The following is a 23,503-nucleotide window of genomic DNA, read 5'->3' on the forward strand; positions in this document are numbered from 1 at the left end:
CGCTAGGAGCTGGCCCCTGAACGGGGCAAAGGGGCCAGGGAAGGCAGGCAGAAAAATAACTGAAATAGGGCAGCCTGCGCCAACCATCTCACGAGAGGGACAGACTAATGTACCTTATTTCATTATGTGCGAGGCATTTCGCAAACGTTTGTGAAATCAACGGGCAGGGAGGATGAGTTGAGGGGCAGTGTTTTGTATTGACTGAAGGGGAGAGTATGGGGAGACTAGAGAGGAGGACGACACGGTAATCAAGGACAGCGTAACAAAGGCCCGAACAAGAGATTTGGCTGCAGTAGGGAGCAGAAAAGGTGCCTCCCAAGATATTAACTAATGACAGGTTTCAGAATAGCAGCCGTGTTAGTCTGTATCCGCAAAAAGAACAGGAGTACTTGTGGCACCTTAGAGACTAACACATTTATTTGAGCATAAGCTTTCGTGGGCTGCAGTCCACTTCATCGGATCCAAACTAATGTTACTGAACTTATGTGACAACATCAAAGTACTCCAAGGGTAACACAGGCATGCAGGCACCAAAGCAGCCACTCGAGACATCCGGAAACGTTGATGTACATAGAGGAGCTGTTTGTTTTCTGACTATAGGTGCTGGAACTAGGGGTACTGCCGCACCCCTTAGCTTGAAGTGGTTTCCATCGTACACAGCATTTACCTTTTGGTTCAATGGCTCTCAGTACCCCCACTATACAAATTGCAGACTGGTAGCTGTGTTAGTCTGGATTAGCAAAAACAATGAGGAGACCTTGTGGCACCTTAGAGACTAACACATTTATTTGGGCAAATAAATGTGTTAGTCTCTAAGGTGCCACAAGGACTCTTCATTGTTGTTCCAGCACCTGGGTTTCTGACTCCCTGCAGCTAACGTCCTGACCTCCCTCAGGAAAACGGGGGCAGGTGGGAGCCTAAAGGCAAGGAGCCCAAATCGGGGCTAGACCTAGAGTTGCTTTTGTCTTCTAAGACAGCAATAAGTAGCAATAGCAGGTGCATTAGTGGCAGGTTCCTGTTGCCGCTCCGGATGCATGGAGCATTCAAAAGGAAAGATGCTTTTAGTACCCAACAGGTGCCTCTAGAACCAGAGGATGCCCCTCAGCACAGCTAGTTAGGGTAGGGCACACGCATTTTGCATTTCATTTTTTAAACCCCCTTTTCCTTGCTCTCAGCACAGGTTTGTGATGTTTATGCAGTCTCCTCCACTCTGAAAAGTGATCCCTATAAACACGTTCAAACAACAGGAAGGTTGGAATCTCTTCCTCTCAACTATTTTCACATAGTTAGGGATGATTCATTCTTCCTACCCCTTTCTTGCTCCTTTAAAGGGTCCGTGGCTATTGGAACCCCTCTCTCCCCCCAGAAGCCCAGCTGTTTCAGAAGCAGATGTTGACGCAATAGCTACTTTCAACTCACTGTCTATAGCAATGATTTCAAATAGTCTAGTCCAATGCTTGCACTGCCCTCATCACTCTGGTATTTGGAAGCCTAAGACCAGCTCTGAGTGAGTTTCCCAGACCTGAAGAAGAGCTCTGTGTAAGCTCAAAAGTTTGTTTTTCTTACCCCCAGAAGTTAAAATACCACTTTCTCCTTCAGCCCCTCATTCCCTTCCAATCCTCGCTGAGGATGCTGGAAGGAGAGGCTGTGTGTATTTCTATCCAGTAAGGTAGCGGTCTGCAGCCCTCTTCACCTGATGAGCTGCTAAGTGACAGGACCTAGCTGGGCACCAGAGGGAGTTAGTGAACAGTGGAGACATCGCCCAAGGGCCAGAGCAGCCAATCACAAGGGAGCTTTGGATAATCAGCGTTTGCAGCCCACTCTGCTGTGGTTTCGTTCAGATAACTTGTCTGGCGGGAAATTGCAAGGATCTATTCCAGGAAAACTAACATCCACGCCCTTAAGGGCTGCCCAAGCTAAGGCACTGCGCTAACAGCTGCACTGGGCCAGCCTGGGGATACTGGAAATGACAGGCTCACTACTTGAAAAGAGCAACTAAGTCAATGGAAGAAGGGCAGAAGCAGACAGCTGGGATTCTCACCTGGGTTTTTATTCAGCTCCTGGTTTGACAGGGCTACAGCAGGGTGGATCAGGATAGAAGCACAGGGTTGAGGTGCAATGGGAGGGGGAAGTGGGCATGCTCACAGACACCAGCTAACTGGGTAGGTGAGGAATGAAAGCAAGAAGAGGGCCTGGGGAAGCAGGCAGATAATCTCACCCTCACCTCCTCCCAGCAGGAGATCTCTGCCCTGGTCCGGGAATAGTGAGCAGAGCAGCTCCTGCCAGCACCGGGAGTGGGTCAATGAAAGGAGCAGGGTTCTGGCGTTGATCTCTCTGCTATTTGGCCAGCCCTGGTTTAAGTGACCAGGATGAGGAGGAAGCAGAGGAGATGGGGCAGGATGCTGAGTGATGAGAGACCCGAGCAATGAGTCTGCTGTGAAGAACAGGGACGATACTGTCCCCACGCAGGGCCCTGGGGCACTGAGGCACATGTTCACAATTGGGCATGCATCCCTTGCCCTATGAATCAATCGGGCACGTGCATTTCCCTGTATGTCCCTTCGGAGTCCTGGTTGCTTGTGAGAGGAAGGACTCCTGGCCTTGAGCTTTATCTGCCAAGAATTGGCCCGGAGGATCCTGCTGGCGTGGCGAATCAAGCACGTGTACTGCCCTTCGCTGAACTCGGTGGCACGAACGCACAGCTCCTGGCGCGGCAGCAGCTCGAAGCCAGGAACAGAGCGTGAAAGGAGTGCCCCATCTTTGTACCAGCTGCAAGAGAAAGAGGGACACGAGGTAGCTGCTCTCAACTAGCACCAGCCTCCTCGGACCCATCACTCAGCGGACCCATGGGAGGGCGGGGGGAGGATGGCAGCCAAACTCAGACCAAGGAGTTCTGCTAGGCTGCTCCAGGGGAGACTACAGGGTTCAGCGTGCACTGTGACAAGTGACACCAGGTCACTGCCTACCAAGCCTAGCCAACCCCCCCATGAAAGCTATCAGCTGTGAGCTGCTCTGTTTTACCCCCTTGAGGGGCAGCATTCAGGCTCCTGGTGCGTTGCACAGAGGGAGCAGCACTGGCGGTTTATGCTCCAGCTCCATGGTTCATTCAAGGACCCAGCGGGCAGAGAGAGGGTCCCCTCTTCCCCATGGGATGGTGCTGATTTCACTCCGCACCTGCCCTTCCCCCAGCCCAGGGCCCATTGAAATCAGAAAGCTGAGATCCCCTCTCCCCCACCACCCCCGGAACCAGGGCAGGTGCTGGGCTGCAGGCTCTGCCGTGTGGAGAAAATTCCTCTGGTGTATTTTTGGCTCTTTTCCCAGCTCTGGGCGATGCCGGCCAATGTGGCAGCTGAGGAAGTGGGGAGAGAGGAAGGGCTCAGAGGGAAAGGGACTGGAAAGCCAGAAGCCCCTTTCCCTGGCCAGAGCACCCCCCATGATTTCAACGGGAGGAGGCACAGGCAGCTCCGTGCCTGGTTCTAGCAGCCTGTCTGCAGCACCGTGGGTAAGAGATCCAAACTCCCGGGTTCCTGGCGGGATTCCCCTGCTAACCCCTAACTTTGCCTCCCTGACTTCTGTTCCCCCTCCTGCACCCCACCGTACTCTACAGCCCAGCTCTCCCCACTCCGAGGCGACAAAGCCCCGGAGTGCAGAGTCTCCACTCACCCTGTGATTCCAGCCAGCTCCTTGCAAAGTCTGGAAAACCGCCGGCAACAGGATCAGGAGAGCAGCCGCGGCCCCCCACCACCTTCGGTGTGGCTGAATAGGCAGATGGGGGCCCATGCCCATGGCTGGGCTCAGCTCTCCCCTTCCCCAAGCGACAGGGCTCAACACAAAGTGTCCCCTTAGCCCCACTGTGGCCGATCCCACCGACAGCCACCCACACGTGGGCCCTCTGCTGTGAGCGCACACGTCTGGCGAGGAGCCCCCAAGCCGCAGAGCAGCCGGCCCCAGCCCTTCTAGATTGGATCCATCTGTCCACCATACACGGAAACAAAGCAAAGCCCCGCTCCAGCCGTTCCTGCCTCACTGCCAGATGCCGACCCCTTCCCCTCCCCAGCACGAAGCAGGAGGCTGCCGGCTGCACAGCACTGACAGCCGGATTGTTGCACCGGGTGGTTCGCCACGACCTCTCCCCACATTTCTCCAATTCTGTCCCTTTCAGCCTGAGCATCCCCCACTTCTGAGTTACTTCAACCCCATCCCCTGCCAACCACGCTAGCCCTGCATCTCCCCGCTCTCATTCTGCCAATGCCCCCAGTCTGTCCTGGGCTCCCTGACAGCCCAACGGCTACCCTTTAGTCTCAATGGTAATTAGGACCACAGGACCAGAAGGAACCCCCTCGCTCTCAGAGACCACCAGCAGTATGTTTCGGGTGCCCAGGGCAGCCAACCGAGAGGTAAATCACTGTGGGGTAGGGGGCCAGACGGGTACAGACCCGGCGGGTGGCTCCTACCCTGCGCCAGGCTCAGCTGCAAGTCCTGGCTGGGCTGGAGAGGCAGGGCCGGCTCTAACTTTTTTGCCGCCCCAGGGAAAAAAGAAGAGCGCCGTGCTGCCAATCCCCCCCCCCCTCAGCGCCGCACCGCCCAAACTTCCCCCCAGAACATCGGGCTGGGCCGCCCAAACCCCCAAGCGCCGTGCCGCCCAACCCCGCCTCCCGCCCCACTCAGAATCCCCCCCCAATGAGCCACTCACACCCAGATTCCCACCCCACCAAGCCCCAACCAGCTGCATCCGGATCCCCACCTCACTGAGCCCCATTCCCCCAGCATCTGGACCTCCCACTATGCCCCCCACACCAACCCCCCTACTGAGCTCTAGCCCCTCCATACCCAGACCACCCCCACTGAGCCCCAACCACCTTCACCTGGACCCCCCGCAGAGTCCCATTACTGTTGCACCCAGAACACCCCAAAAAGCCCCTATGCATCCAGATCCCCCCTGCACCCGGATCCCCTCTGAGCCACCTGCATCCAGATTGCCCCCCACAGAACCCTCTCAACCCACACCTGGATCCCCCACCCTAAGCCCCTCCACACTTGGATCCTGTTTTGCTGAGCCTGCCTGCCCACACCTGGCATGGAGGGGCAGAGCCCTAGGGTGTTTCTTGGGTAGGTGCATTCCTTGCGCTGTGTCAGGGTTAGGTGCAGCCTCATCACTGAGTTTGTGTCCTGGGGGCAGGGGGACAGCTGCAGGGTGATCTCCCACTTCCGTTCAGCCAGGGGCCTGTGCTTCTTACTGCCATGCTGGAGCCTCCACATTTATTTAACCAATACAATTTGCAGAATTTGAAAACCGTGCACAGAATTTTTATTTTGTTGGCGCAGAAGGCCCTCAGGAGTACCTGCAGTTCATTTAGTACCAGTGTGCAAGTGAGTGGGGCCTGTTCAGCAGAATGAGGTGGAATCGTGTCTGTGACCGTAACTACATCTCCCCCTCCCTCCTTAAGACTCCCTTATGCTAGGGGAAGGCCAGTGGTTTGGCACTGCTGCCTTTGCCAGTCATGACTGTCTCACTCTTCACCTCAGCCCCCGCACTTTCCGCATCAACAAGATGGAATTCAGTAAAGAAGTACACAGTACTACACCTCAGGAAGGATGGGTGGGGAGAGAATCCAATGCACAAATACACAATGGGGAATAAACAGCTAGGCCGTGGTACTGCTGAAAAGGATCTGGGGGTTACAGTAGACCACAGATTGTATATAAGCCAACACATGATGCAGTTGCCAAACAGGCTAACTTTGTGGGGTGTATTAACAAGAGCATCGTGCATAAGACCTGGGAGGTAATAGTCCTGCTCTACTCAGACCTGCTGAGGCCTCAGGTGAAGTATCGTGTACAGTTTCAGGCCCCATACTTTTAAGATGTGGATGCTCTGGAGAGCATCAAAAATGATAAAAGGTTTAGAAAACCTGACCTATGAGGGTTAAAAAAACTGGACATGTTTAGTCTTGAGGGAAAAAAGGCTGGGAGGGGGTGGGGGGAGAACCTGGTAGTCCTCACATATGTTAAGAACTGTATAAACGGGACAGCGATCAATGGTGCTCCATGTCCACGGAAGGTAGGACAAGACTGTAATGGGCTTAATCGGTAGCAAAGGAGATTTAGGTTTGATAATAGGGGAGACTTTGCAACTCGAAGGGTAGTTGAGCTGTGGAACGGCTTCCAAGAGAAGTTACGGAATCCCCATCCCTGACCATTTTTACCATCAGCTGGATAAATGTTTCAGGGATGGTCTATGTTTCCTTGGGATGTTTCACCACAGAGGGCTGGACTTGATGATTTCCAGGTCCCTTCCAGGCCTACATGTCTATGATTGAGTTGCTTTAAGCACCTGTTGTGTCTATACATGCTGAGTTTCGGGAGGGGGCTATTCCTCTGTACACCACCTAGAACCCCACTCTCTGCCCGGGGTTGGTGCATGCTAGTGGAGTAAAAAGAAGTCTAAGTCACTACAGCAGAATCAACTCTCCGTAGCAGGGAGGATTTGAGCTGCAAACAAATCAATTCACAGGGCCCTGCTGAGGCCTAGCCAACGGCACTAGTTTCACACAGGAACATCACAGAGCCTGCAATTGGACTCAGCTCAACAGGAAGGGGATGTCTACACTGCAAACAAACCAAAGACACCTCGCTACGGGGCTAAAACCAGCAGTATAGACATTCCAGCTCAGGCTGGAACCCAGGCTCTGAGACCTTCCTCCCTCCCTCCCTCACCAGGGCTCACAGCCTGGGCTCCAGCTTAAGTGGAAACACCAACACTGATATTTGGCCCAATATCACAAGCCCTGGTTTTGCTGGGTTTGCTTGTTTGTTGGGTGGGGAGCGTAGACATAGCCTCATGCTTGTTCCCTAAATGTAAGTGACTTGAGTAAGGAAGCTGCCTGGATGACAAGCCTGTGTTCGAGTTTAAAATAGAAACCTTGGTGCTAGGAGAGGAGAGGATGCAGAGGGTTTGTTTGAGTGAAGATCAAGGCTCTTGCGTGCACCTAGAGACAGGACAGAAACCCTTCTCATTACGTGTTCAGTATTTCTAGAGCCACGTACCCAGGGGAGCAAACCCTTGCCAGGCAGGCGGATTTTACTGCAAGTCTGTCAGAACCAGCACTAGAAACTGAGTTCCTAGCACCAAGCTAGTGCTGCTGTCACATGAGATGGTGGTCCCAGCCCAGGGTGCAGCAGTCCAGAGCAGGAAATCCTAGGCTATTCATCCACCCCCACAATACGTACCAGCTGTTCTGCCTCACATAGTTGTGATCACTGTCTGGGCTGGCGGCAGCAGACATGTTCAAAGGCCTTTGGGGCAGTAGTTTGCCCACGAACACAGCCCACCAGAGGAAAGGTGGCGGAGCCTGCTATTCTGAGCACTTCAGCCACAGGGTCTCAGTCTCGCAGCTAGAGGCAGTGATGGCCCTGTAGGGGGGCTGAGGGGGAGGAGTATATACACCACACTACCCTGTGCTGCTGCTAGCCCACCCCAGAAGACAGGCAGCTGGGCACTGGCCTCTGCCAGACTCCACTTACCCTGGGGAGTGAGTGCCCCAGCACTGAACCCAGCTGGCTTGAATGACTGTGGGGTCCACTCAGCTTCGTTTTAGAGCCTTGCACAGAAACTTTAACTGCGTCTACACTGGAGCACCCTGCCCCCTCCCACTCAGGGGCGCCGAGCTCCATGGATAGCTCTCAGGCTGCGTTCAGTGGCAACAGCAGCAGAAGGGAACTGCTTTCATGTATTCTCTGCCATATAACCAACAAGGACCTTGGGCCTCGCAGAGAACAAGAACCAAAGCTGCGCTGGATTTGCCATGGGGATGACCAGGACTCAGCTGCTGAGTCCTGCCCCCAGCAACTCACAAGGAGGGACACTTCTGCAGGAGGCAAACACCTCGCCACTCTGGCAAGATAGATCTCCCGTCCCCCTAACAGCAATCGGCTCATCCCCAGAGCGCGTCAGAATTCCCTCCCCCAGGAGCAACAAACTTCCTGTTGGGACCAACATTCTTGTAGAGCCCAGACAGCCCAATGAGCACCTCCGGCAGAGGGGACAAGTAGGGGGGATGGGCTCCATGCCCAGATCCTGAGACAGCATCCCGCCAGGCTCCATGCAGCTGATGGTTCTAAGGTAGTACCAGTCATTTGCAAGAAGGGCCTTGTTTTTGTATTAGGGACCATAGCAGAGGCTGCTGCGTAATGTTCTTCCCCTAACCAAAGGGCGCTGGAAACAGGGCAGTGCCTACTGCAACTAGCACTTCACTATGCTCAGACGTTGTTACTATGCGAGACAGCTCTCCTGCCCGCTGACACTATGGCTTTAGGGAGCCACTGCCTATGCCTCAAAGGAACGGGAAGTTCCTGACGTGGGGTCCTGAGACAGACTTACATTATCAGACAAGGACCAACTGGCAATTCCAGGCACAAGCCCTCCAGCATTAGGCTACAAGGAAGGCTCCATGTTCTGACTCCGAATCTCACCCCACGGCTGCAGAGATGGGCTCCAAAAGGCTCTGTTCTCACTTTGAGAATTAGCCTGCGTGGCTCACGGTAATTAAGGATAACAAAGCAGAGGTACCTACCTGAGTCTGCAGACACCCTAACATGAGAGGGCAGGGGGAGGAGCTGCCCCATTCAGCTCAGTGGATTGAGAAGCCAACATTAGCCCAATGCACCCACCCCTGAATCGACTGCTGGGTTCCCCTCCCACCCCACTCGAGCCTTGCACTCTGCTCTGCTGCAGGCAGAGACTGGCTGGGTCATTTGCTCCCGGCCAGAAGATACAGGCCCAAATCTGCCTCCTGAGCGGTGTGCAGGGCCAAGCCCACGGTAAAGGATCTCGACTTCTACACCCAAGGACAGTGCTTCATAGCAAAATAATGAGCACGGGACTACTGTGCGGCCATTGGTATGTCATTCAGGCAGGCCAAGCCTTTTTTAAGTCTAGGTCAGAGGTGGGCAAACTACAGCCCGCGGGACCATCCTGCCCAGCCCTTGAGCTCCCGGCCAGGGAGGCTGGCTGGCCCCCGGTCCCTCCCCTGCTGTCCCCCCCTCCTTTGCAGCCACGCGGGCAGCGCTCTGGGCGGTGTGCTCCTGCAGGGCAGCGCGTCTGGCTCTGGCCAGGCAGCGTGACGGCCAGACATGCTGCTCTGAGTGGCATGGTAAGGGGGCCGGGGGCTGGATAAGGGGCAGCGGGTTCCAGGGGTCAGGGGTTGGTTGGATGGGGCAGAGGTTGGATAAGCATAGGAGTCCCTAGGGGGGCCTGTCAGGGGACGGGGTTGTGGATAGGGGTCAGGGGACAGGAAGCGGTGGAGGGTTGGATAGAGGGTGGTTAGGGGACAAGGAGCAGGGGGGTTGGATGGGTTGGGAGTTCTGAGGGGGGCAGTCAGGGGGTGGAAAGTGGGAGGGGGTGAATAGGGGGCAGGGGCCAGGCTGTTTGGGGAGGCACAGCCTTCCCTACCTGGCTCTCCGTAGAGTTTTGCAACCCTAATGTGGCCCTCGGGCCAAAAAAAGTTTGCCCACCCCGGTCTAGGTGGAGTTGCACCAGAATCCAGGGGCCTTCTCACCAAAGTTAGGTGTAGCTTGCCAGGCTCCATAAGCCTCAAGCACTAGCAGCTACCAGAACTCCAGTCAGTGAAAGGTCTCTGCCTGAATGAAAATTGCCACTAAAGTCACCAGATCAATGACCCCCATCAATTTGGGGGTGCTGCCCATTTACTACTGGGCTACAGGGTGTTGCCACATGCTGCCCTGCAGTCATTTTAGAAGGCAGAGGTCTGAACAAGTTAGCAGCACTGCTGGCTACTGCAGCTACAAACCCATCTTCTGCCCACTCCCAGTTGCAGCGAGCTGCAAAATGAGGGTGTGTCTTCTGCAGGGGAGCTCTGTCACAACCCAAGAGTCCAGGGAGCTAGTGGCCAGGTGAGTGGTGCCACCATTACTGGCAAGCAAGAGCTGCACTAGCCCTCTTCATCTATCCCAATCGGGCAATCTTTCAAGCTATTGGGTTGATGGGAGCCCTGACGTTTCCAGTAACATGGCAGCATTTACAGGCCAAAGCCTGTGTCCCAGCTCGGCTCCTTCAAGGCCCCCATAACAGCAGCTCTCACAGCCTTCAGTGTTCTACGTACTTTATTAGGTTTAGAACTGGACAAATCACAAAGTGTACAAAATGGAGACCACACTATTAGAAGCAGAGGACTGTGGGTAGCGGCAGCATTTCTATAGACCCAGAAGCATTTGGTAGAAGTGTGGAGAGGGTAGGCTGGGGCAGGGTTCTCTTACTGGCCATCATGTTTCAGATTGCCAAGGACGGATCCTGTAGTTCACATCCTGGGTAGAGTAAGGATGACCTGCGCCCACACCCGCTGGAATGGAAGAGGAGTTTCCAATCCACTGGAGGGCAGATGCTGGCTCAAACCAGCATCAGGTGGGGGTAAGTGCTCCAAGGACCTGATATGGGCTGTGAAATACTGTGCCACCCACATACACACCAGCAAGAGTCTCAAACCCTTATCCTTTTTGGTCACAAACCTTCCCATGGCAGGACACGATACTGAAGACTTTGCAAGGAAAAAAAGGAAGATGGTGAGGCTTGGTGAGTTCACCACACCTAGGCGCCTCAGACTGCCCACAACATCTACCACGACAGCAATAGCTAGTACAGGAGCCAGGGTAGCGTCAACTCAGATTTGTCCAGTCTATGGTTTTCAGGCCTATTCTACGAGTACATATGCACAAGAACTTCAAAAATACTAGGATATGATGCAAGTAGCGAGACACCAACAGAAGAGTTTAATGGTGGATGTTCCCTAGAATGATCCTAGGAGGATGGCGGTTAGACTAGTCCCTCCCCACCTTGGGACAGGAAGCAGGAGGCTAGCTATGCTCCTCCTGTGCATGGTCAGGTTCTGAACTTCAGCTGCCACTCAGGTGGTAACGGAGATCATAGACAGGAGAGAGTCCATTCCCGAGGTGAGCCACAGGGGTCTAACTTCCAATCCGTGTGCAGAGGGGGCCAGACAGATGCTCTCTTTAAGTGTACTTGAAGACCAAGGAGACTGGGAGGGTGGCTGGGGAAGAGAGGGAACCCGCCAGCCTCTTGGGGCTAGCACCTGGTCTCGTAGATTCCACTCCTGCCGATGTACCTCACCCATTTGATCACATCATGGTCACTGTAGTTCAGCTTTGGCTCAAAGACTTTCAGATAACGCACCTTCAGGCCAGAGGGTGCGAATGGGACCTGTTCAGAGAGGGAACAACCAATGGAAAGAGTATGAGCAGAGCACCCGAGAACACTGCAGGCACCTGGGATCCTGATCATGGGATGCAATACTATGAGCCTGGCATAGAAGTCCTAGTCCTAGGCCCAGTCTTCCTCCAAACCAGGCATGGCACAAGCCAGAGGGTAACTGCGGAAAGGAACAGGGAAGGTATTTCTAGAGACTTTGAAGGCACATATGCAGGGAGTGCTGCAACCACAAGGCCTGCCAGAGGGCACAGCTACGCAGGGGACAGTCCCACTGCAGTTAGGAACACAAACTGTGGGCCTCCTCCCACAGCTCCTAAAGTGGTCTCCAACAAGCCTGAGCTGGAAAGAGCTTCCATAGCAGAGGTTCCTCCCAGCAGGACAGGTGACAGCGGCCAAGTGCCCCCAAGGCTAGATTTGTGTCTGAGGAGGAGGGATGCAGCCATCCTACCTCAAAGTTCATGGAGATTGGCGGCCGAGCCCATTTCTTCTTGTCATTGGTGGGCAGCAGTTCAATCTCTGCACTGATCTGGGACTCCTTCATTCCAGCCATACGCTTAATTCTAGAGGAGAAAAGGCCAGAGATGTCAGAGACCCACCAGAGATTCCAGCTATTCCATCTCTTCCCTAGGAAAGAGGGATCTGGCCTAGTGCAGACAGTTGCTGCAGGACCCAAGCACCCAGCAGAGTTGTGGAGCGACTCCTGATTTGCATGGAAGTGTGGCTGCCCCCCATGCAGGCAACGTCCAAACGACCATGCTCACTTACTTCCACACAATGGCGTTCTCGCTGGCCTTGTACTTCGCCTTCCCTTTCATACAGATGACCTGCACTCCACTGGTGTTGAGGGGAGTTGGGATTCGGACCTGGAAGACAGTTAGTTAACAGGGGCAGGAAGAACTCTGGCTGGAGTTAAGAGTCTGTGGGCAACTTCACCTTAACTCAAAGACAGACAGGACAAGCTGCCCAGTCATGGATCCCCTGACCCTGTCCCATCCATTCCAGGGCTCACAAGCTAGCTGCTACTGCAGAAACACTAGATACTGCCAGGAATTATAGCATGAGAGGGAGAGAAACCCTAGGGCTTGGAGAGAGAGAGAGAGCTTTAAACCCCCTAGAGCCACAACTGCCAGCTGGTGCTGAAGGAGCCAAGTGAAGCCTTTTCCCTTTAATTCAGGCAGGCAGCTCTGCTTGAGGAAGCATTGGGGGGCTGGGGGGAAAGCATGAATATGCCTTCCAGCAGGTGTTACAAGCAGTCCTCCCCAGGAAGGGTAAACCCCACTGCAGAGATGTGTGCGTGCGGGGAACATGAATGTAAACCTGGACACCATGGACACCTGGATGAGGTAGTCAGGAGTTCTGCACTGCAGTTTGATGCTCCCCCTGGCAGCAGGCTCTGCTGCTGCACATCTGTAACTGGCCTGGTTACCTCTGGGTGCAGTGAGCAATGGGGCCGCTCACAGCGTCAGGCGAGTGAGAAGGGTACAAGCGTTAACAGTGGCTGGAATACTCAGCGAACAGCTGCTAGGCAGGTGCCCGGAAGAGCACAAAGTGAGTCCAGGCCAGCACCCAAGGAATGGTCCCAATTCAGAGGTGCAACTTTTCAGGCAGATCGCACACAGCTGACTTCGTAGCCCCTTATCTCCCTAGCATGGCAGCACCAACACAGCCTTTCTAGTCTTGCACAGAGTTAGACTTCATCTCCCAGGATACTGGGGTCCCAGCTAAGCCCCCTGCTTCTCTCCAAGGCACAAAACCACAGGGGGCTGTGTCTTACCTCTATCTTCTGGGCCAGCAGGGAGGGTTTGAAGTTGGATTTGATCACCACTTTCACTTCCAGCTTGGTGCGGCCCACCTCCCGCACCAGGGGAATGACACGGAAGGGCAGGATGATGTCCTTGGTGGTTCGGTATCTGCAGGGATAGGACGAACACATCAATAAACCCTGCAACGGAGAAGGCCCTTATTGCCTCAAATGGCAGCTGCTCTCCCAAAAATGGGGAGGCCAACCGTGCACTAGAGGTAAGCTCAGACTGCTGGATGGCTCCATGATTTATTAAGAGCACTAGCTGGAGCCACCATTTAAAGTGAGCTGCCCCAAAAGCAGGATGGGGGAAGTATAGGCCAATGGTTAAGATACAGGACTAGGGAGTCTGGATTCCTGGAATCTGTCCCTGGCTCTCGAGCCAGTCACATAGACGCTGATTTACGTGCTAGGAAACAGGGTTGCACCTTACAGTTTGGGGATCTGTATGCACTGTTTTGGGAATGGCTAAGATGACCCTGGGCTTCGGCCCTTGACCTCTGGGACATCTGTAAAGTGGGGAGCTGAGCAGATCATTCTCCCCTGAGGAGGTGCAAGGCTCAGCTTGTTAGCATATAGACCTGTGAAGCCCCTTGGAGAGAAGGAGGTACCAGACAGGCAGGGTGCACTAGTGCTCAAGGAACTTGAGGTCCACTGGAGCTAGCAGCACAGAGGGAGGCCAATGCAGAGGCTCTGCATTCCCAGTGGCCATACCTCATTAACTCAAACTCTCCATCAGGTGGGATGAAGCTGATGCTCCTCTCCGAGTCGAACTTGCTGAGCCGCACGCACTGGTGGAAAGTGCAGTCGTCGATGGCGATTGACTGTTTGCCGCTAAAGCACAAGACAGAAAGTTACAGTCCAATTTGCGGCCCCCTAGAATGTCATGGGGCACGTGAGGTCTGCCCATGTCGTGTTTCACAGTGAGTATTCTACGTGAGCGCTTTGCCATCACAGGTGTATCCATGAAGTGAGGGAGGCAGAGAGGGAGGAGAGATTCAGGGGACACAGGCCTGCCAGCTCAGACACACACTTTCCTTGCCTCAGTGAACCACTGAAGTCACATCAGACCTTCAGGACACTTTCCTAAGTGAGAAACCTAAACCCAGGCCTAGGCTGGACGTCCCCCATGATCTGAGCTGGACAACAATGCTGGAGTCTGCCCTGCTAACATCACTTCACTGGGCCATGGGAAACTCAGCCAACCTCCCCCAAGCAGACCTGTCCCTGCAGTGAAGTCTGAGGGGAGAGGAAGCATTTTCCTGCACACAGCACTATTCCACTCTGACCCTCTGGGGTGTCCCTTCTCAAATTTCTACCTTGTGAAGTTTTCTAGTCACCAGCCAGGTTTCCATGCACCTAACAGTGGTTCATTCCAGGGCCACAACCCCTCCTCACTGAGCCAGCCAGACAAGTTTGGCTTGTGAAGCACAATGCTTCCCTGCCATAGGTCTTAAGTTCAGCTATTGAGTTTCTGGTATTGTACCTGTCAGTCAGATAGATGCTGCTCCTGGAATGACCAGAGTGCCTGGGACAGCAACTGGATTCCAACACTCTGAATATCCTCATTACTGCCTCTGAGGACGCAAGGGGCACTTGTCTGCCCCAAAAAGTTTTGAGGGGGGATGCGTGAAAGGGACACAGCCACCAAAAGTGACAGGGAAAGGATGCCAGAGTGCAGGAGTCTGGCAGCTGGGAGGCCTTGAGGGCTTCATGGTCAATGGGGGAGCTGTGTAAGAACAAGCAGCTTGGGAAACAGTTTGCTTCTCATTTATGCAATCATCTGTATCCTAAAGCAGCCAGTTGGTGGAGGCTACAAGGACAGACTCCAGTCTGACTGGTCACTGTCTACTATACACAGCCTTTGTATTGCAGCCTTGACACGGGCCACTCTTCAGTGGCATCTGCCTACTGCTTCCTCTTCAGAGAAGCCCAAGGCCCTTCTATTTTGCCAAGGGAGAGACACCCCTTTAGGTCCTGGTGCCTTCCCATGTATGTATGGAAGGCCTTTACTGCTGGACTAGCCAGCTTATTACAATAGTTAATACTTTTGCAGAATAGAAAAGTCCTACTGAGAGGAGAATTATGGAGAGGCTGGGACTTCAAGATTGCCTAACTAGATTCTACACCAAAGCTGAGTCACTTGTGCCTTAAAACCTCCATACACTGGAACCTGGAAGACAATTACCACTGCTGGGCACTTCAGTACCAGAATTCAGTGCTCCTGCTCACTGCTGCCATGGCCGGAGACAGCTCAGTTTTTGATCACTGAGATGGGGAGTTTCCCTTCCTGCTTCCCTACCTCGGAGAGGCAGCTTTACAATTGGCAAACCTGCTTTGAAAACTCCCATCCTGTCTCCCCACTTAGCGCTTCTGGCCAATAAAGGAGCTTTGGAGAGAGATGGCTGCTATTAGCTACTAGTGGTGGAGAATTACCACCCAATGCAGAGAACTTCTTTGAGGCCTCTTCAACAGGCTATAAAAACTCTATGGCCCACCTGTACCACAACAAATGTTTTTCTGCATATGAAAGCCAGGGCCGAAGTTAGGGGGTAGTAAACAGAGCAATTGGCTGGGGGCCCACGCCACTGGCCCCCCCATGAAGCTAAGTTGCTCAGGCTTCGGCTTCAGCCCTGGGTGGTGGGGCTTAGGGACTCAGGCTTCTGCCCCACATGGTGGGACTTTGGCTTTCCACCCTGGGCCTCAGCGCGTCCAACGCTGGCCCTGCTTGGCGAACCCTCTGAAAGCTGCTCACAGCCCCCTGGTTGAGAACTGCTGAGCTAAGGATTTCCCAGAGCTGTAGCTCCTTGCCAAGGGTCACATGGGGCTTTGTTCAGCCTACCATCCCCAACACAGCTACAGGACAGATGGGATTAAAGGGAACAGAGAAGTGCTAGTTCTTGGCTTGTTCTCAAGGGTAAGCAGGTAGCAGTTCAGTCACAGGAACCATCAGGAGAAGTGTCAGAAGTTGGAGTCACATGCACAAGTCACGCAAAGCAAGAGACAGGGATGGGGAGCAGAGTGCGCACACAGCAAAAGCAGATTATCTACCTTCCCAACTCACTGGGGTCAGCAGAAAACAAGAGAAAATGTAACACATGGTTAGTGGCAGCCCCCGCCTGAGTCAGCACTAGTCCCGAGCAGGGAGGCTGGAGAGAGCACAAGCCTCTCTATACAGCACCAGAGCAAGGGAACTGACTGAACACGGGGCAACAACTAAGCCCACAAGGTTCACCAGGGAGGAGCCTCCAGCTCCCACATCACCTGCTCTTTGCTGGACCCTGCTCAGAGACATTTAACACCAAGTGATGAACAGGAAGTTTAGTCTAACTGGCCATTCTAATCAGGGCTCAAAGGTCAGCTGCAACATTAGTCATGGAAAGGGAGAGTAGCCTGTGCTCCCTCCTTCATGCTACATGAGGGGTGTAGTGCTAGTGATCATGTAGCATTGGCCAGAACAGGCTGCTTGTGCTCTGTATTATGTATTCTGGAAGGAAGCAGCTCCCCAGGGGATCCCTGCAGGTGACAACTGCAGGGAGGAAGTGGAGGAATCAAAGCCTCCCCCAGACCGCCAACGCCACACTGGCATGTCTGAGTGAGGAGCTACTAGAGTAGTTGGTTCCCTCTGCAGCCAAGTAGGGCACATCCATGACTGGACCTAGAGGATCCCAGCTACTCTCTTTCTGATCTCACTGCCTTGTGTAGAATAATGGCACCAAAGCTTCTGTGCAACTAGCACCAGATTGGCCCTGGGTCCTGGAAACAGAATATTCTCAAGCCAGCAAAATTCTCTATGCTGCTGCCTTCAGGCCAGCTTTCCCTTTTTAACCTTCAGAGCAACAAGTGTCAATGCAATATATTCAAAGACATCCAATGATCCAGTTCTCAAGGAGATGATGGAAGATCTCACAGCAGTTTTTGATCTGGTAGACAGAGCTGATAAGTCCCTGGCTCCTAAGGAATCCTGCCTTAACATTCTTACCTTTTCCCTGTTTCATCCGCAGTCCCTTTGCCCTGTTTCTCAATGACGATCTTGTCATTCATGCCAAACTTGCACTCTGGCATTCCACTCAGATAGCTCTTCATCACCACCCTGCCAGAGACGTGGGCACTCAGAACCTGACCTGGGTGGAGAAGAGCACAGGCTGAAGCAGCACCAGGAGGGTAGACTGCTACCTACAGAATCCCCACTCCTGCCCCCTGGGGAGATTGCAGATTCCAGGCCTATCCACTGTGACAAAAGCCGGCTTCCCTTCCACTTACCCTGTGGAGACATTAACAGATTCACACTCTCTAGCACATCCAGGAAAAGCTCATTCCTACGGTACTTGATCCCTTCACGTCTCCAGCCAATCTGACCAGTCACCTGGCTGGTAATCTGCGATTGTTCTTCTTTAGTCTGAAGAGAGGGAAGAGGATAGTTCTTTGGAAACCCAAGATTAAGCATTAAGACTGAATCCAGAATAGTAGTTTACAGCTGAATACAGAGTAAGTTGCTTGCAGTGCAAGACACAATCGGTCACATTGCCTTGATTCTGGGGTGCCATCCTGATACTCCGTTGGGTATCAATAGCCAAGTTAGAGTGCAGTGTCCATAAGAAGGGTTCCCTTGTTCTGGGAAGGGACTGATTATTCTCACACTCATCTGGCTCTAGCCTCTGACGTAAGGAAGCAAGGCTAGGTCTCTTTCCATTAGGTCAGGTGGAGCATAGTTAGACCAAGGGTTAAGTACAGGGAAATTAGACCTAGAATGCAGTTCAGGTTTTACTGAGTCATGATGGCTGACAGCAAACCCTGAGCTAGCCAAGAATAATGCCACAAGACCAATGTAACAAGACATGAATTTGACACGCTTTGTACTGAATTTTAGACTTGTCAGGCCAGGATCAGACCTGTTTCCAATGGCTAGCAAGAGACACTCAAGAATATTCAAGTTGGCGACAGCCATTCCATGTCAAGTTACACACACACACATTGGGTCAGTATCACAGCTGCTGCTCTTGGATCTAATCCCACTAACTCAGCTGCGCCACTAAGAGCATTAAGGATTTGCTGGGCCGTTCAGCAGGTTTGCCTACCTGGTGCTATAGGCAGATCCAGTCAGATGCAGAGTGAGAGGAAGCAGACGTATAGCAGCAAGTGTTGTGCACACAGAGTTAACAGGCAAGCAGGTCAGTAGAAGGAAAGGGGAGGAAGAGGAAAAAGGCAGGTTAGGTTCAGGGCTACCTCAGGAAGGGAACACAGTAGGTTAGCTTGTCACTATCTGGGCAGCTAACAAGCACAAACAAGTTGAAGGCTTTCCTGTAAGGTCAGGCTAGAGACTGAAGGGACTACTTCCCTACATGACCCATCAAGGCACCACTGAATAGGGGCAAGGCAGGAGCCTGCAGTCTGCTCAGCAGGGCAGGCACCGTGGAGAACACGTGGGTGAGCACCAGGCCTTGTATAGCAAGACACGCCCTTGCACTGGGTCTAGACTCTGCACTCCCCCAGTCTAAGTCATTGGCACTTGCCATGCCCCAGCACAACCACAAAGGGGATATTAGCATGAAGCAGGAGGTACTCTGCAGCCACTGCTATGGGACTGTGTCTCTCAGACATTAGGTTTCATTTTCACCATTAGACCCCATTTTAATCCTGGTTCTTCCAGGAAAATGGCTATGTTTTGGGCAACACCAGCCTTTTGTCTCACATGTCTGGTGGCTGTAGCCACAAGGGGGCAGTGTGGGAACTCAGTATTTTAAACCAAGCACATGAACAGCAGGGAATTGGCTTCTAATGCAAGGCTCCTCATTAACTACGGTACAAATATCTCCAGTTTTGTGCTCATGCTGCCATTAGACTATTGCCTTCCTGTTAAAAATCAAGATACTCGCTCAGGATCTGCAGGGCACTGTCCATACAGCACTTTGCTGAATACCTTGCAGAGTATCCCATGGTCTCTCACCCACCCCACTGGCCACCTCCTTATGTGCGTATCCTTCAATCTTTTGAATATTTTTGCCAAACTATTGCTTCAATTTTAGGCACAGTGGCAGGAATGGGGAGGCTTGAGCACACATGAATCCCCAGGGCTCCAGTTTATGAGACACGGACACCTGGTCATGTGCACAAGCCTCCAATTTCGGTTATGGCACAAGTCAGTGGAACATTTACTGGTTATCAGATGCAAGTCATGGTTGATCATGTAGTCAGAGCCACTTCACAGGATGCCGTCACAAACGGGAAAGCCAGTGGGGTGTATGGCTCAAGCTCAGCCCAACTGGATGAATGTTGCTTTGAGGTGAGTAACAGCTCAAGCCACTTTGTTGGGCTGTTTTTGTCCAGCAGCCAGATGAGGACAGAGCCCAACTGCTTCTACTGAATGGAGCTAGAGAGGTGGTGGACCTCAACTGTTCAAAGGTATTTGGCTCTGCTGAGGCAGCCCCACAGCTACTGTATTTACTAAATCCTTGGAATATTATGGTGTTGCAGGATTCTGCACACGCAGCTACGGAGACAGGCCCAGCAAGTCATCTCCTGTGGGTGCATGTGGAGTGCTAATCAGCATGTGCCCTCGGCTCTGGAATGCAAAGAGGCTTCCAATTCTGAGTGGGGATTACCAGGCATTTTGTAGCTATAGAGTTTCTATAGCTGCAGAATGTCCAGAACTTTGCTAATAAGTGAGAAGTAAGGGAGATACTGATGGATGGGAATTGCAGTAGAAAGTTCCCATAGGGCACACTTTTTGAGTTGGGGGGGGAGGGGGAAGTGTGGAGTGTGATTTTTTTTCCCTAGAATTAGTTCCTATTTATAGTAGAGGGTACAGAGATGGCAAACTGGCCTCCCTTTTTCTGCCCAGGAGCAGGGCCATTAGGAAAAAAGATTTCAAAAGCCGAGTTTAGTTTCTCATGAAAGGGAGGATGAACCACGCTACAGTGCCAGCTTCTTCCAAGGCAGATCAATGCAATCTGTACCATGCTGTGTTCTAGTGCCGGGTCTCCCTAGAAGACAGATTACCCCTTATGTGGGTACACAATATTGACCGGAAGGGACACACTGATATCAGTCATGATCTCCAGAGTGACACGACCCTCTTCCCAGCACCCCCCGGGAGCTGCTTTGAGACGCTATAAAGCGATAGCTGGTCAGAACTACCATTTCCAGGATACATTTGTATCCAGTTGTTACCAGCCCTTCCCAGAAGGCAATGTACATTGTGGACAGTTTAAGACCTTCCTGTGGAGGTGGTAAGGGGTCAATGTGTCAAAGGCAGGGCCATCCCTAGGCATACGCAGAATACGCGGCTGATTAGGGCACCATGAAATTTGGGGCATCTAACTGCCCCAAATTTATTGTTCCCTAGGCAGCTGCGTGCTGCATACGCGGCAGCACCAGCTCTGGCACCCCGCCCTATCCCCTGGCCGGCCCGCCCCATGGGCTGCGCTCACTGCAAGGGGAAAGGCTGTCCCTAGGGGTATGGGGCCCGGGACAACTCCCTCTGGCCTGCCTCAGCCTTCCCCCCTGCTCCACCCCTGGCCTGCCCCCATTCCACCTCTTCCCCCCAAGCCTCTTCCCCCAGTGACCCCACACTCACCGGCAGGAAGTGGAACAACCCAGCCCCAGCCCGCTCCACTCTGCCAGCTCCCAGTTGCGTTGCTCCGCTTCCCGCCGCCGGTGAGTGCCGGGGGGTGGTCCTTCCCCCTCCCCTGAACAACACGGCTGGAGCCAGGTCGCTCCACTTCCCACCACCGGTGAGTGCGGGGGGACCCTTTCCCCAAGTCCCCTCCCCTAAAGTGGTCTCCCACAACTCCTGCCTCCTTGGCCCGGAGGCCTTGAATGCAGCCCAGACCCTCTGCGTGTGGGGGGTGGGGAGGAGGAGCAGGTGCTTGGGCTGCGTAGGGCACCATAATTGATAGGGACGGCCCTGGTCAAGGAAGCAGAGTTCAAACCTATTTGGAAAGTGTCATAAGTCAGGCTAACTGGAACTGAAGGATGCTTAGAGTAGTCTTTTCCACACTGCAGCTAGATTGAGGCCTAAAATGTCTTTGCACAAGCAGGGCAGGCAAGCCACCTAGCTCTGCCCTGTGTACATGCTTTTGCAGGTTTAGTCTCAATGGTTATATGCAGTTCAAGTCCTTGGCTTTAACAGAAGTCTGGTTCCAAGCAAAATTTGCTTTCTTTGATAGAAGACGCAGAGTGCATGATGGTGGGAACAAAGCCCTGAAAATATGGTAGGACTCTCAAGCAGAACAATCTGAGGGCCTTGTAGGTACAATGCCAGACGCAGACTGTACCTGCTCTTGTTCTTAACATGAAGGTGAAGCCCATTGACAGAATCCCAGCATGCAAAGCAGAACTATTATTTGGATCAAGATGGACCATAGTCTAAACTACTTTAATACAGAGGTCACAGCATAGTTGGGGCTCTGGCCAGCTGCTGAATGAGCTAGGTATAAGGGTGATGGAGCCTGAGCTGTGTGTGGCAGCTCATTGCCTAACAGCATGAAGATTTGCTAAAAACAGGAATGAAGAGCCGTGTTTAAAAAAATATATGAAGGAAGGAAGTGACGGAGATGGTTAGTTTTAAGTGTTCCTAGGAACAGGAGCTGACTCAGCCAGTTTGGGAACTGACTGCCCTGCGTGTCAGATTGCAGCAGGCTGGAGTGATCAGAAGGGGGTGAGGAGGGAGGAAGCCTGGAAGAAAAGCCTTTCCAGAGCCTTCACATCTGGCCCCTGACACTTCCTGCTGGAGTACAAGTCAGCAGTTTGTGCAAGAGGGAATGTGGGCGGGGCTCTGGGCTGGCCAAGGGTGAGGCCACTGCTGTTGGAGTCCTGGTTTAAAAAAAGCAGTTACTGGGAAAGTTAGTGCAGGTGAAGGGAGCTGGACTGCAGCCCTGGAGAAACTCACCAGGCTTAGGACTGCAGACCCCTCCCCTCTTCTTCCAACCCTGCCTATGCAGAGCAGGTGAGGAGAAGTGATATTCTCCACTCTGAATTGCATGGTTTTTGCCTACAGTAGATGGAGTGTATCCTTGGTCTGCTCTGGGGACGGCCATTTGGAACCTGAGCTGAATGACTGCTGTGCCTCCAGCAATTCCACAGGGTCCAACATGAACTGCAACTGCACTAGAGGCAGAATTCTTTCACCTCACTTGGCCCTTCTGCCTCAGGGCCAACTCCTACTCCATGGCAGGTAGATTTCATGAACAGCTCTGTGGAGTTGAGTGCATCAGTAAGATCTCGCCCCAGGAAACAAGCAATGCCTGCCCAAGAGAATTCAAACAAGCCCAATTCTGAGTTCTATTTCAGGTTGTGCCGCCCAAAAGCACTGAACAGCAAAGGGTTACACCCTCCTTCATGAGGCTTAAGCTTCCCTCCTTTAACACCCAGCCCTCCCTTTTGGGCACATGAAGGATCTTCTATTATCTAGTGATAGCACTGTTTTTTCCCCTACCTACCTAGACTTAAGCTCTTTGGGGCAAACACTGTATGGTGTCCGTACACTGCCTAGCACAGTGGAAACCTAATTTCATTTTGGGGGTTTTAGGTGCTACCATTATACAAAAGCTAAACAAAAGTAGCATCTAAATCTGAGCAGGCAAGGCCATGTAACTAAGAACAAGGGAGATGAACAGCAAGACTCATCAGGCTGCAAAAAGGGTCACCCAGGCGAAGGTGAGAGCCCCATGGCTTGAGACACTGAGAACTGGAGAGTAGACTAGAGGAGTCAGAGCCATCCTGCTCTAGCAGAGGGAGATGAACAAGTTCTCTCCCTAATCGGGCTATGTCTAGGACTTACCCAGATACATACTTATCTCCACCTGCCAGCCTCGTTGTCAGTTGGTGCAATGAAATCAAACTATTGAACATTTGCGAGGAAAGGAGTGATCAGAGCTGTCCCAGCTCAGACCCTGCCCTCGTGGGAGAGGAACAAAGAGATGGAGCAAGTGCATCCTAAACACAGTAAGACACTGCTCAGGTTCTCCCCTTCCCTCAATCTATCCAGGGTCCTATACCATGCTCAAGACCATGCTCAGCTCAGATCCCATCCCACAGTCAAAGTTTGTGTCGTTTAGATAGAGTCCCTCCCCCAAGAGACGGAGACCCCTACACTTCCTTAAACAGATTTTTATACCAAGCTAGACGAGGGACAGGACAGAGCTCCTATATCCCGAATCCCCCTCGTTACCTGGCTCTTGATGCCTTGCTGCGTGATGAAGGTTTTCAGAGCCCCTGTCTCAGAGTTCTGAGGATAGCCAAAGTCCAGGATTTCTACAGAAGGGTAAAGAATAATCAGCTCAATGAACCCACAAGACAGGCGAGCTCCAGGGTGTAAGTCACTTCCAACACACGCAGCCCCCAGCACTAAACATTCCTAGAGGGAGAGAGGACTGGCACATGGCTGCCCGCCCCCCTGCCACAGAACCTGGAGCCTCTGAAGCAGGGCAGACACGACCAGCCCAAGACTCGCACCAGAA

General features: G+C 52.9%; 1 protein-coding gene across 1 annotated transcript in view; it reads right to left on the reverse strand.

The window, feature by feature from the left end:
- Window positions 1–10,104: 10,104 nt before the first annotated feature.
- AP2M1 (adaptor related protein complex 2 subunit mu 1) overlaps window positions 10,105–23,503 on the reverse strand; it is a 45,209-nt gene continuing 31,810 nt past the window's right edge. Inside the window, exons 4-11 of the mRNA XM_054039470.1 lie at window positions 23,215–23,297; window positions 17,307–17,442; window positions 17,026–17,167; window positions 13,758–13,877; window positions 13,017–13,152; window positions 12,008–12,105; window positions 11,691–11,802; window positions 10,105–11,233 (exon numbers count right to left, since the gene is read on the reverse strand). Coding sequence (XP_053895445.1) covers window positions 11,099–11,233; window positions 11,691–11,802; window positions 12,008–12,105; window positions 13,017–13,152; window positions 13,758–13,877; window positions 17,026–17,167; window positions 17,307–17,442; window positions 23,215–23,297 — 962 coding nt within the window. The 3' untranslated portion in view covers window positions 10,105–11,098. The remainder of the gene's footprint in view (window positions 11,234–11,690; window positions 11,803–12,007; window positions 12,106–13,016; window positions 13,153–13,757; window positions 13,878–17,025; window positions 17,168–17,306; window positions 17,443–23,214; window positions 23,298–23,503) is intronic.

The sequence above is a fragment of the Malaclemys terrapin genome, chromosome 9, assembly GCF_027887155.1.
Source record: "Malaclemys terrapin pileata isolate rMalTer1 chromosome 9, rMalTer1.hap1, whole genome shotgun sequence".
In the NCBI taxonomy this organism is placed as follows: Eukaryota; Metazoa; Chordata; order Testudines; family Emydidae; genus Malaclemys; species Malaclemys terrapin.